The following is a 13893-nucleotide window of genomic DNA, read 5'->3' as shown; positions in this document are numbered from 1 at the left end:
AAGTTAAGAAAATTCTAAATTTTCCCTGTGAGAGTGTCATATTGAAAAGCATTCCATTAAGCCTAATATTTTATTCTGTGACCTTTCTTTGAGCTGGTTTCTCATGATTAATCCTATGGCCTATGATTATTTTATTTCTCTCTCAGTTCTGGGTATTGTAGGGTACGTATGAAATACATTGGTGATGGTTACCTTCCAGGGATAATCTGATTGTCCAAAATCTTCTTTTAAAAAAAATGTATTTATTTCCTTATTCGTTTGAAAGGCAGAGTGATAGAGGGGAGGAGACAGTGAGGTCCTAACATATGCTATTTCACTCCCCAAATGTCTGTAACAGCCAGGTCTGGGCCAAGCTAAAGCCTGGAGCCAGGAACTCCATCCTGATCTCCCACAGGGGTGGCAGGGCCCAAGCACTTGTTCATCTTGTGCTGCCTTCCAAGGCACATTAGCAGGAACCTGGATCAGAAGCAGGGCGGCCAAGACTCCAAATGGCACTCTAGTATGGGATGCCAGCATCGCAAGCAGTAGCTTAACCCACTGTGCCACAACACCTGCTCCCCAAAAACAACTTATTTATTGATGATTTATATCTGGAGAATCATTCAAAAAATTAAAGCAGTCATATGCCTAGCATAATAGCAGTTTTCAGATCTGGCATAGGACTCAGTTGTAGGAAGCTGCCTAGGATCTGATTTGGACCTTGACCTGCTCTAATTCAGGCATCAGCCAAGTTGCCCAGGCAGATTTCCTGAGTAACAGTCACAGCAGCTAGCGTATTCCCAAACCACTATGGCATTCAGGGCCAGAACCACTGTGGCAGCACTGATAGCCATTGCCACCACCCCCTGCACCTAATATCTGTGTACCACGGGTATAGCAGGGAGCTGACTTTCCTGATAAAGAGCTGCTCACCATTCATAGCCGTCTTCCTTTGTCTCAATGAGGTGCAAGAGACAAAGGCATGGAAAGAAATAGATACTTTAAAACTCATACAGTTGTGGGTGTTCTAATTCTTGGTATTTTATTTTTAGCCTAGTCTGTAATCCCTATACATTGCCATTTGTTTTAGTTAACTGAATGTAAGTGTTCAATTTAAGGGGGAAAGGTGGATCTTTTGCTTTCTGTTATTGGTAAGGAATTCATGCAAAGCGTGAACTGTACTGTAGTAACTGCTTTGTTCATTCAGCAAATATTGAGAGCCTACCCGATGTACCATACAATGGTTACTGACTGTTTCATGAATTTGTACACAGAAACAGTGCCATATTCATTTTATGTTATTTGAAAACGTGTAAAATTCTGTAAGAGGAAAGTTAGCCAGTGATACCAGGGTGGCTACCTGTGAGCAGAACGAGAGCTGGGTTTTTGTTTGGAATCTTATGTAGGGACTTGGGAATACGCCTCCATTAAGATCTGGACAGCCAGCAGGCCACTGGTATAAAGGTCCCCTGCTTTGCTCTAGAAACTCAGGCTGAAAGCAAGGGCCTCAGTTTCTGTTGCGTTAATATTGTTGAATAATGGATGCTGTTCCCCTCTACTTATAGACTTTCCAGAATCTTGTTACTTAGATTACATACTTTTGGAAAAATAAAATGCCTATTTCTGTATTATCTTTGTATGGTTCAAATCTAATCTTAAAATATTTTTAAAATACTTATTAATATAAAATTGTCCTAACTTTTAAAATCTAACTAATTACCCTTCATCATGCTCATAGTACGTGATCATTTCACAGATAAAGAAACACCCACAATGCTTGTTCTCTCTGCTTGTTAAATAACCCCTTTTTTCTTGATTGTTTTTCACAAAGCAAATGAAAGTAAGCCATTGTATTTGAAAGCAAAACCTTTGTACACCGTCACCAAACACTTGAAAATGAAGGAACCTCATGTGGGGTTTTTCCCCTTCACAATGTCAAGTCTTAGCCAGTGTTTAGCCATGGCCAGCATGCTGGGGACAGGCCCGGAGGGCATAAACTCTTGATCCTGCTAGGCAGTGTGCTGCTCTTTTGTTATGTGTAGTGAGATAACTGTTAAAATCTCAAGCATGAAAGAAACTGTACACATCTCTCCTAAGCCATTCTAGATCTGTGTCATCAGGAATGTGGTGGCCCAGGCACTCTGGATTAGTAGGGGTTCCCTTGCCTGGGCTATGAAGGACTCTGGCCAATACCAGAAAGATCCTGTGTAATTATGATGATCAATTTTTACCTTGCTCCTCTGAGCCTCACCTCCCTTTTGGAAAGTAAAGCATTGACGTGTGTCTCAGCTAATGTGATTCACTTCCTGAGGAAGGAAGTTGGGGTTATCCACTTGCCACAGCACCTGTTTCTAAGTACATATGGGAACAATTGTAACAGCTTTTCCGAACTGTAAAGACTGGCAAGTCCGTGTTATGAAAACTTTGTAGTAATTGCCAAGTCTTACTTCTTGGCCAAGGGCCCCCGTCTACCCCGGTGAGGCTGTCAGCTCTTGGACTAACTCTGGATTGCAGAACGATTGTCTTGTAAGGAGTAAGCTCATCTGGCACTTGCACATGCTAAGCATGGCTTCGGTCACTGCACCTCTCAGTTGCCTTTGGCTTGTGTGCAGGAATGATTGGTAGCAATGCTTCCCGGCCCACCATGCCATCTGGGGAATGGGCACCGCAGAGTGCAGCTGTGAGAGTCACCTGTGCCGCCACCACCAGTGCCATGAACCGGCCCAGCCAAGGAGGATTGATTCGGAACCCAACAGCCAGCATCCCCATGAGACCCAGCAGTCAGCCTGGCCAGAGACAGATGCTGCAGTCTCAGGTCATGAATATAGGTAAGGTCGACCCCATGCTCTCTGCTTTTCGTTTTAAGGCTCCCTTTAGGGCGAGTTTCAGCTCCACGCGTTCTTTCAAAACATGCTGCTAATCCCCTCCTGTGAAGCTGTCTTCAGTGGTATGCTGCTGGAACTCTGTTTACAATAATAGAATCTCAGAGGCTCTCCAGTTACAGAAGAGGGTCAACTGTCTTTGTGAAATTTTACTTTTTTATTAAATTACTGAATTTGAGCCTTTGGGAGAGGTGGATTAGAATGTCAAAACTATAAGTGCCTTGTATAAATAGTATTGTAAAAACACAGAAATAGTTCAGAAAAATGCAGTTGTACCTTCTAACTCTGCATGATCATTAGGATCCTGCCATGAGCTTAAAATGCAGATTTCTGGTCCACCATGTCAAGCTATCCCAGGTCCACACTCATGTGCAGGTGCTTAAAGAACATCTCACAGAATGTGAAAAATCACTCTATTTGGAGACAGTTATATGTTATTAAAATTAATACAGAGGAAATGTCCAGAACAGGCAAACCTGTACAGACAGAAATCACTGTGGTAGTGGCCTAGGGTGGAGGGCTTTCAAGAAGAGGGAGTGTCTTTTGAGGGAACTGAAAATGTTCCCAGAGTGATTGTGGTGATGGTTGTACGACTCTGAATACACCAAAAGCCATCAAATGATAGACTTTAAATAGGCGATTTGTATGGTATGTGAATTATCTCCATAAAGCTGTAATATTTTTAAAAATTAATGGTCTGTGCAACTCATACTTGAAATTGTTTTCTTAGTCATTGACATTAACCTTCCTCTTATCTTGTACATTAGCATAATTCAGATAAGTCAGTGTTTATGTCTTTCCCTATATTACACAATAAGTAAGAGATAAATCATTCATGGAAAGATACCAAGATTGTTTTGACAAGATAATGCAAAATTCTTATCCTAACTCTGCCATCAGTTTTCATACCTAGTTATTTAATTGTTCAGCACATCCTGGCTTATTGTTTCTGAGAGATGACATTCGTCTTGCCTTTCTATATTGAATGTACTCAAAGGAATGAGTGATTCCCAGACATAAATTTATACAATTTGTGAAAATGAATCTTGATGTGAATGGAAGGGGAGAGAGAGCGGGAAAGGGGAGGGTTGTGGGTGGGAGGGAAGTTATGAGGGGGAAAGCCATTGTAATCCATAAGCTGTACTTTGGAAATTTATATTCATTAAATAAAAGTTAAAAAAATTTATACAATTTGAGAGTTGCATAAAAATTCTAAAAATAGCCAAATTTCTGTGTAAAATTAAATGGAAAGATTTAAATAATTGTTAATTCATGTTAACTTCATACTAACAAATCCCTTATACCAAGAAATTTAATTTATTCACCGCCTTCACTGGAAGGCATCTGGCTTTGAGCTTGAAATATGGCTGTCTAAGCTTGATTATGTAGCTGAATTTCTCTGATTTTTAGTGCACTTGACAGAAAACTGTCTATTGTAATGGAAGGCAGGTCTACAGATAATGATGATAATACAATTAAAAAGCCCATATCATCCATTAGCTTTAAAGTCTCTAAAAGACTTCCTGAGAAAGAGTGTGTCCTTGTCGCCTGGGCCTTGCTTCTTCTCTGCTTTTCCCCCTGCCTGGAAGAGCTGGCTGAAGTGCAGTTGGCCAAAGGTCGGGAGCCAGTGATCTAGACCCGCACTGCCTCGGAAGTGTGGGCCGGCACCCGAGCGCCCCCTCAGGGCCTCCGCAAGGCCAGCACTGTTTCCTTCGTAGTAGGAAGACCCTCTCCCTTCTCTGCTCTGACCCTTTCACAAGAACACAGTTGAGGTTTCCGGAAGTTAGGGGCTGTGTGTCAGCCAGTGGATACGGTGTGAAAGCACAGGGACACCACTCTCTTCCACTACTCCAGACATTCAAGTGATTTGCAATACTGTAAAATCTCACTACTAAAAAGCTGTTGGGTTTTTTTTTTTTTAGTTTTAGTTTTTTTTTTTTTAAGTAAATTAGTACTTTTTCTTATATTCCCCATTTGTTTCTAATACAGTAAATACCAGTGATAATAAACCTGAATAAAAGCATTTTTTAAGATAATGGAAGGTCCTAAATGCTAAGTTTATAACCGCTGGTCTGGGTATGTCCTTTATCAGCCTCAGCATTGTCTTTACTTCATTTCAAAGCTAGAATTTTTACCTTATTTTCATCTAGATAATTATTACTGCTTCTGTTCTATGCATTTGCCATAAACCCGATGTTTTACTTTATATTACATGGCAGCAGCTAATACTTCCTTGTTGGCAACCTGAAATGTTTTGGTCTTTACCCCTCCTTTCTAGGGCCCTCTGAATTAGAGATGAACATGGGGGGACCTCAGTATAGCCAACAACAAGCGCCTCCAAACCAGACTGCCCCGTGGCCCGAAAGCATCCTGCCTATCGACCAGGCGTCTTTTGCCAACCAAAACAGGTGAGTTCTGAGCACCCAGGGCATAGAAGAGGGTAGTGGTTCTGTGTGCCCAAAGCTCCTTGGGTCCTGCGCCAGGAGGCAATCCCTCCCTTTTGACAGTTGGTGCCTGACTGGGCATTCAGATCATACATGGGGAGGGGAAATCCAACAGTAAGACCCAGGACAGGCCGAGATGAAAGAAGTTGCAGTGGGAGCTGGTGTTGTGGTGTATCAGGTAAAGTCATGGCTTGCAACGCCTGCATCCCATATGGGCACCAGTTCAAGTCCTGGCCGCTCCACTTCTGATCCAGTTCCCTGCTAATGGCCTGGGGAAAGCAGTGTAAGATGGCCCCGGTGTTTGGTTCCCTGCCATCCACTTGGGAGACCCGGATGAAGCTCCTGACTCCTGACTTTGGCTTGGCCCCTTGCTGGCCATTGTAGTTGTCTATAAATCCTATAAGAGAAATAAACGATTTCTCAAGAGGTTGTCCGGTTCGGGTAACTGGGGAGGCCTTCGGGATCCTGATGACAAAGATGCAACGTGAGGAGGCAGAGGTAACAGGCCCATGCACCTGGCAAAGACAGCCTCTCAGAGGCCCTAGGAGCTACACACTATGTTCAGGATAACAGGAAATCAGCTCATTTCATTTTATGTGCATCTTACCACAAGCAAGCAGAAGGCAGCGTCAGAAGGTGTGGCTGGAAGAATATCCTTTTTTTTTTTTTTTTTAATTTATTTGACAGAGATAAGACAGTGAGAGGGAGAGACAGAGAGAAAGGTCTTCCTTCCATTGGTTCACTCCCCAAATGGCCGCCACAGCCAGTGCTGCGCCGATCCGAAGCCAGGAGCCAGGTGCTTCTTCCTGGTCTCCCACACGGGTTCAGGAGCCCAAGCACTTGGGCCATCCTCCACTGCCCTCCCGGGCCACAGCAGAGAGCTGGACTAGAAGAGGAACAACTGGAACTAAAACCCCGGTGTCCATATGGGATGCCGGCACCGCAGGCAGAGGATTAACCAAGTGAGCCATGGCGGCGGCCCATGGAAGAATATTCTAATTCTTTGTGGAAATGTTTTCTTTCTCATTTCTGATGTAGTCTGTGTCTTTGCTGCAGTGTGGATTGATTTCTTTTTCCTGCTTGGTATTTGGTGGATGTTGTATTTTGTTTACTTGTGGATTAATGTTTTTCATCAATTCTTAAGCATTTTTAGGTATTTTCTCTTTATATTCTGCCCTGCTTTCATTTTATCTATTCTTTGTTTTTGGGATTCCAATAAGACCTATGTTAACCTTCTTCTTCTATGTTTTTTTTTTTAACTTCTACCTTCCATACTTCTTCATTTGTGTATTTTTCAGGATAGTTTATTCATAGCCATATCCTAATTCCTTTGGCCTATATCCTATATCCTTTGGCCTTTAATTTTTTTAAACAAGTGGTTATTTTCTGTACACTCTTGGGCTGTATTTCATCCAGTTGTCTGTTGGTCTGGTTGTTTCTCATAGTCTCCTATTGTTTGCTTATTTCTATGATTCTGTCCTTATGTCTTTAGACATCGTATTCATAGTGACGTTGATCCAGTAATATCTGGACTTCGTCAGGGAGGGATTCCTAAATTCAGCTGTGACTCTCACTCAGGGTGGCCTGTTTTCCTGAATATGCTGATACTCTTGCATTGGGAGTTCATAGTTGATCTTGGTCCGTGAAAACCTGGGGTCTGAACTGAGGAGGCTCTCAGGAGAGGATTTGCTTTGGTCTCTGCAGGGGCTGGGGGGTAACTACTCACTTGGGTCTCCTCCAGGTGCCTTCAGTCTCAGGTTAGCCTTGTACTTTCTGAGGCCCAGTAACCCCAGATTTCTTCAGCATTTTAAAGATTCTCAAGTTTCCATCCCAGGCAGTTATCTTTGATTGTGTTTGCCTCTTAGAGAGTTATTCCCTACATACCCAACACTTCCATTTCCACAGAAGCATGTAGCTAATTAAAATGTAAGATTAAATCTGGCACTTCATAGTTGTTTGGGATAGTTCGAAATGTCAAAGTTTAGTTTCTAGAGAAAACTATGCCAAAAGTTAAGATTTTTTACCATCACCCAGCAGATGAGAGTTCTGTTAAAGCAAAGATGGACACAGTTCCCAAAGTAAAGTTTGTCCATTTAACAGAGTGAACCTGCTCAGTGTGCAGTGCAGTGTCTGGATTGGTGCCATCCTATTTGGTACTGCTCCTGTGACCATGTAAGAACTGTGTGACAGAAACTATGCCTGTTAAATTTTAAAACACCTAACTTTGGCCTTTAATTTTTTTAAACTAGTGGTTATTTTCTGTAATTATTGAGACTCAAAGTGACAATTATATGCAAGTGTGATAATATCTGTAAACCTAAACTTTTTTATTTATCTTCTATAATTAATACATAAATGTAAATTAACATGCAAAAAAGAACTGTGAACACAACAAAACATTTTAATTACTTTTACAGTTATTTCAGTTTTTCTAATCATTTATCTCATTTGTCTCATTTAAAAACAATTTTTTTCAAGTTTATTTGAGGGCAGAGAGAAAAAGAGAGAGAGAAAAAAAAAAAAAAGTTCTCATCCACACCTCAAATGCACACAACAGCCAGGGGCCAAAGCCAGTAGCCAGGAACGCAGCCCAGGTCTCCCACGTGAATGGCAGGGACCCGTCTACTTGAGCCATCCCTGCTGCCTCCCGGAGTCCGCATGAACAGGAAGCTGGAGTCTGGAGCAGGGGCTGAGACTCAAACTCGGGCACTCTGACACTGGATTCAGGCGTCCCAGCCAACAGCTTGACTGCTAAGCCAAACACTCGCCCTACTCCTTTTCTTTTAAACAGTCCAGTTTTGTTTTTACTTTATTTTGCTTATGTTTTCAGAGACAGAGAAAGCTCCCACCTTGTGGTTCATTCTCCTAATGCCCACAACAGCTAGGAGTGAACCTGAGCAAAGCCAGGAGCCCAGAACTCAATCCAGGAAAGCTAACTACTTGAGCCATCACCTGCTGCCTCCCAGGGTGCACGTTAGCAGGAAGCTGGAATCAGGAGCAGAGCCAGGGCTGTAACACAGACCCATCAGTATGGGATGCTGGCATCCCAGCTGCTAAATCAACCACTAAGCCAAATGCCCACCTCACTTTTTTATTTTAAATAGTTCATTTTGGAAGAAATCTATGACCAGTTTGAATGAATGGAAAAACACAGTAGAACCAAATAAAGTGAAAATATAGCTGTAAATAAATGACTATTTGAGTGTGTTATAGATTATGGACTAATCTACCATCTTTTTCAAATATATATTTATGGTATTCTTATTGTCATAAAAGTTTAGAAGGGATAAGATAATAAAGACTGTAACCAGACTTATCTTGAAATAAAATACATGGAGTACTTTTTACAAAGTATCACAGTTAAGATTTTTTTTTTTTTTTTTTTGACAGGCAGAGTTAGTGAGAGAGAGAGAGAGAGAGAAAGGCCTTCCTTCCATTGGTTCACCCCCCCAAATGGCCACGACAGCCGGCACGCTGCGCTGATCAGAAGCCAGGAGCCAGGTGCTTCCTCCTGGTCTCCCTTGTGGGTGCAGGGCCCAAGGACCTGGGCCATCCTCCACTGCCTTCCCGGTCCACAGCAGAGAGCTGGACTGGAAGAGGAGCAACCGGGACAGAACCAGCGCCCCAACCAGGACTAGAATCTGGGTAACCAGCGCCGCAGGTGGAGAATTAGCCTAGTGAGCAGCGGCGCCAGCCATGGTTAAGATTTAAGAACTGGGACCGGGGCCGGCACCGTGGCTCACTTGGTTAATCCTCTGGCTGCAGCGCCGGCATCCCTTATGGGCGCTGGGTTCTAGTCCCGGTTGCTCCTCTCCCAGCTGTGGCCCAGCATGGCAGTGGAGGATGGCCCAAATGCTTGGGCGCCTGCACCCGCGTGGGAGACCAGGAGGAAGCACCTGGCTCCTGGCTTTGGATCAGTGCAGCGCCAGCCATGGCGGCCATTTGGGGAGTGAACCAACGGAAGGAAGACCTTTCTCTCTGTCTTTCTCTCTCACTGTCTATAACTCTACCTGTCAAATAAAAAAAAAAAAGAAAGAAAGAAAAAGAAAAAGAACTGGGACCATGGGGTTGGTGCTGTGGTGTGATAGGCTCAGCCTCCACCTGCAGCACCAGCAGCAACCCATACAGGCTGGTTCATGTTCTGCCTGCTCCTCTTCCAATCCAGCTGTTTGCGTATGGCCTGAGAAAACCACTGGAAGATGGACCAAGGGCTTGGGCTGTTGTACCCACGTAGGAGACCTGGAAGAAGCTCCTGGCTCCTGGCTTAGGATCAGCTCAGCTCTAGCTTTTGTGATCATTTGGGGAGTGAACCAGAGAATGGAAGACCTTTCTCTCTGTCTTTCCCTCTCTCTGTAACTCTGCCTTTTAAATAAATAAATAAAATCTTAAAAAAAAAAAAAAAAAAAGGAAGAAGAAGAACAGGGACCAGTGTTGTGGTGCAGCAGGACATACCACTACTTGTGACACCAGTATCCCATATATCCAAGTGCCAGTTTAAGTCCCAGCTGTTCTGCTTCCAATATATCTTCCTGCTAATGCTCCTGGGAAAACAGTCAAAGATGGCCCAAGTAATTGAGCCCCTGCCACCCATCTGGGAGACTTAGATGGAATTCCTGGCCATGGGAGACCTAGACGGAATTCCTGGCTCTTGCTTCAGCCTGGCCCAGCCCCAGCTGTTGTAACTACTTGGGGAGTGAAGCAGCAGATGGAAGACCCCTTTGTCTGTGTCATTCTGCTTTTCAAATGAATAAATAAATCTTTATTCGTTAAAAGGAAGATTTTTTAAGATTTATTTATTTATTTGAGAGGTAGAGTTACAGACAGTGAGAGGGAGAGACAGAGAGAAAGGTCTTTCGTCTGCTGGTTCACTCCCCAGATGGCTGAAATGGCTGGAGCTGCACTGATCCAAAGCCAGGAGCCAGGAGCTTCTTCTGGGTCTCCCACATGGGTGCAGAGGCCCAAGAACTTGGGCCATCTTCTACTGCTTTCCCAGACCACAGCAGAGAGCTGGATTGGAAGAGGAGCAGCTGAGACTAGACCAGAGCCCATATGGGTTGCAAGTGCCACAGGCAGAGGATTAACCCGCTGCACCACAGCACCGGCCCCAAAAAAGGAAGATTTAAAACCAGGTTTTTAAATGTGTTGTGATTCCAGCATTAGTTTATATTTATGTTTCAAAAAGATAGTATACAAACCTGTAAATCTGTAACATATTCATGTACTCGTTTCTAGCTAAATTTTCTCCTTTTTTTACTTCCATTGTGGTTTTTTTTTTCTTTCATTCATCTGGTATGTAAAAGAGGTGTTTAAAATACAACTTTTTAAAGATTTCTGTTGGGTTTATTAAAGGGATTTTCTCTTAAAATACAGTGGCTGCCTTTCGTGGAAGGTCTCAAGGTGGAGCAGGTGGAGAAGCCACAAGAGAGAGCCTGTCCTTGCTTCTGCTCATGCGGAGGCCGTGCGCCCTTACGTGGACTGGGCTTCACGTTAGCCTGCCATCACTGGGACAGCTTGGGTGGGTGGGTTACAGGCGAGCGCAGCTGCTGAAGAAACAGAACTCGGGAACTGTAAAACACAGGTGGACCCAGAGTGCTTCACTGCCTCACTCAACCAGCAGCGGGGGATGCAGTCGTGTCTTAGACCCTTTGGACTGACATCTGCTCTTGACTTTCAAGTCAGGGAGTTTGTTTCAGGAGAGGCTGCCTCATCCAAATGTTGATCACTCCTCACTGGGGAAGTTCCTCCTCTCTGGGCTCCCATGGCAGGCAGCCCTGTAGTTTTCTTCCTTGTTGCCACTTTTCTGTCCACTGCCTCTTCCCACTCCCTGAGCAGAGCAATAGTGGAGTAACCTAATCAAGTTTGAGTTGAAAAAGTCGATTCTGGAGAGTGGGCTTGGACCACAGCTCTGAGGGTTTGAAAGGTGCCTGTAGAGACGGTTGGCACCCTTGAATGGAACCGAGTGCACGGCGAAGGTCAGCTTGGGGTTGTGGCTGCCCAGCCAGGTTGCAATGCCTCAGAGCAGAGGGACCTCAGGCTTGGAGCCAGGAGATGGGAGATGAGGACTGACATCAATCAAGGAGACGCTCAGCTTGGCGATTTTCCTGTGAAGTAACCAGGGATAAATGCAAGCATTGACTGTTAATGCACTTGGTTACAGTTATTTGAAAGTAATAGTTGTTAACAATTAATAATTGTTGGTTTCAACACTCAGCACTTCAGTAACTCAGGGTTTTAAGTCAAAGTTTCAGATTAAGACTGTCTACAAAAACGTGGGGGCATTGAACTGGGTTAGACAACTGCATCCGTTAATAAGTTCATTGCTACTTAAGGATGAGCTTACTTATCTGTAAACTTCGATTATCTCTCAAATGTCACATAGCAAGTTCAAAATTACCAAATAGGCTTTTGGTAAAATACAAGTGTCACTTCTCCCTTTGGTATTAAAGTAACTCAGAAACTCTTATTGAAAAGCTCCTTTCATTTGTCAGTTTAAATTACGAGAGTTTTTTTTAATACATCATAGAGTTTGATGTTTAGTGTTGAGATTTTATCACCCGTTACCTTGTATAGCCACTGGACTTAGTGTTTCCTACTTGAGTTCAGAAAGGCCCTTTCATTCCATTGGTGCAAAGTTCATAAATACTTGCCTGAGGAGTCTGTGTGTTTTGTGCAGAATAGGATGGGCTGACGTGCCCTGGCCTCACCCACATCCAGGTTAGAATCCTGGCTCCGCGGTGCGTGCCGTTGTGATCTCCAACAGCTGTGAAGCAGTGGGCAGTAGAAACAGAGCCGATGATGCAAAGCCTGAAGAAATGGCGTCTGCGGTTTGAATCGTTTGCTCTGTGCTGCCCTAGTGCACACCAATGACTGCGGAAGTCAACTTCTGCCTTTAAGGGAAAACAGCGTTCTGCACCTGGCTAGCTTCTCCACGGGTTCAAGGTGAAATTTGTTTCCTTACAGGCAGCCTTTTGGCAGCTCTCCCGATGACTTGCTGTGCCCGCATCCCGCAGCCGAGTCTCCAAGTGATGAGGGAGCTCTCCTGGACCAGCTCTACCTGGCGCTGCGGAATTTCGATGGCCTGGAGGAGATTGACAGAGCTCTGGGAATACCTGAGCTGGTCAGCCAGGTATGCACAGAAGGGCAGCTGGCGGGGCCGGTCACTATCCTGGGCAGGCAGGTAATCTGCTGTCTGCTCTTCAAAATATTCTTTTACCTCCTAACAGCTGGCCTGGGTTTTTTTCCACTCCCTCCCATCTGCTCGCTACTCTCACTTAGACTTTTGCCCAAGAGTCAGAAACTCAAGCCCAGCTCACTCAGTATCTGCTCTTGCCAGGAGGGAGGGACATGCCAGGAGCAGAGATGGAGAAAGCACCAGGAGTATTGCTGCCCCAGTGACCTGGGGCTGGGAGAGCATCTGTCACAGTGAACTCTCTCACGGTCACACCTGTAGACAGGTTGTTAGATGCTGTTGTGCTGTGCACAGAAGTTACCAGAAGTCACAGTTAGAGGGAACTCATTATCATACTGACCTTTATGTGGGTTTAACCCACAATAAATTTAGGATATGTAAGCTTACATGGGAATGAAAGTTAACCAGTCTCGGTGATCTTACTTAGCTTTCTTCCTCCTGGTGATTAGTTGGTTACTTTAAAAAAGTAGTTCTTAGAACAAGCGTTTAGCCTAGCACTTAAGACACCCACATGCCACATCTGAGTACCTGAGTTTGACACCCAGAGCTGGCCCTACTCCTGACCCTAAGGCAGACCGTGGGAGACCTGGATTGAGTTCTGGCTCCCAGATTCAAGGCCACTGCTGGCATTTGGGGAATGAGCCAGTGAATGGGCATTCTCTCTCCATCTCTCTGTCTCTCTTTGTCCCCCTCAAATAAATAAAGAGAAATTCTCTGCCTTGAGAACACTTGATAGCAATGATATAATAAACAACCTAACATCATCTCATGCATTACATAGGACCATCTGAATCTGGCCACACACTGAGTTTGTAGGGAGCAGTGTGCCGCTTTACTGTCTTAAGAATAACCTAGAAAAAGCCATCACACTTGGTACTGTATTCTTCTTTACTCAGCATGAATCATCTTTATTTCTCATTGCCAAGAAGTACCTTCCAGTGCCCAGTCCACTTCTTGGACATATGACGTGTCACCGGGTCTATGAAAAAGGTGATGCAGTTATTGGAGACTTCTCCGAAACATTAAAAATAGTCTGGTCATAATTCCCACAGGTTAGCAGACATAGTGGGAGGTAAGGCTTGTCAATTCATATTGAGAACAGCAGAATGGAAAGAAATGACTTGAGGTTACATGATATAACCTAAAATAAAGCAAGAAAGAAACTTGGAGCTTATGTATTTCCTGTGTGGCTGGTTTACCTTGCCTTTGGTGATAGTTAGAATTTAGCCTTGGTGATTGTGAGCTTCAGGTTTCTCTAAGTGACATTTAAAAATAAATATGATCCTGGCCATTGCTGAGCACTTGGAACAACAACATTTTATGAAAATTGGTGTCATGTCATCATTTAATATTTTAGTCTTTTTAAATTTTTATTTATATTGTTTCTACTCTGTCCCAT

The 13893-nt window shown here is 43.9% G+C and overlaps 1 protein-coding gene across 19 annotated transcripts in view; it reads left to right on the top strand.

The window, feature by feature from the left end:
- The window catches only part of NCOA2 (nuclear receptor coactivator 2), a 299416-nt gene that overhangs the window by 258186 nt on the left and 27337 nt on the right, over nt 1-13893 (top strand). For all 19 annotated transcript variants that reach the window (XM_070075148.1, XM_070075149.1, XM_070075153.1 and 16 more), the window contains 3 exons: nt 2592-2807; nt 5140-5269; nt 12266-12431. In XM_070075148.1, the coding sequence (XP_069931249.1) occupies nt 2592-2807; nt 5140-5269; nt 12266-12431 (512 nt within the window). The remainder of the gene's footprint in view (nt 1-2591; nt 2808-5139; nt 5270-12265; nt 12432-13893) is intronic.

This window comes from Oryctolagus cuniculus, chromosome 6 (genome assembly GCF_964237555.1).
Source record: "Oryctolagus cuniculus chromosome 6, mOryCun1.1, whole genome shotgun sequence".
NCBI lineage: Eukaryota > Metazoa > Chordata > Mammalia > Lagomorpha > Leporidae > Oryctolagus > Oryctolagus cuniculus.
The sequence above is the reverse complement of the archived record's forward strand: the minus strand, read 5'-3'. Positions and strand labels throughout refer to the sequence as shown.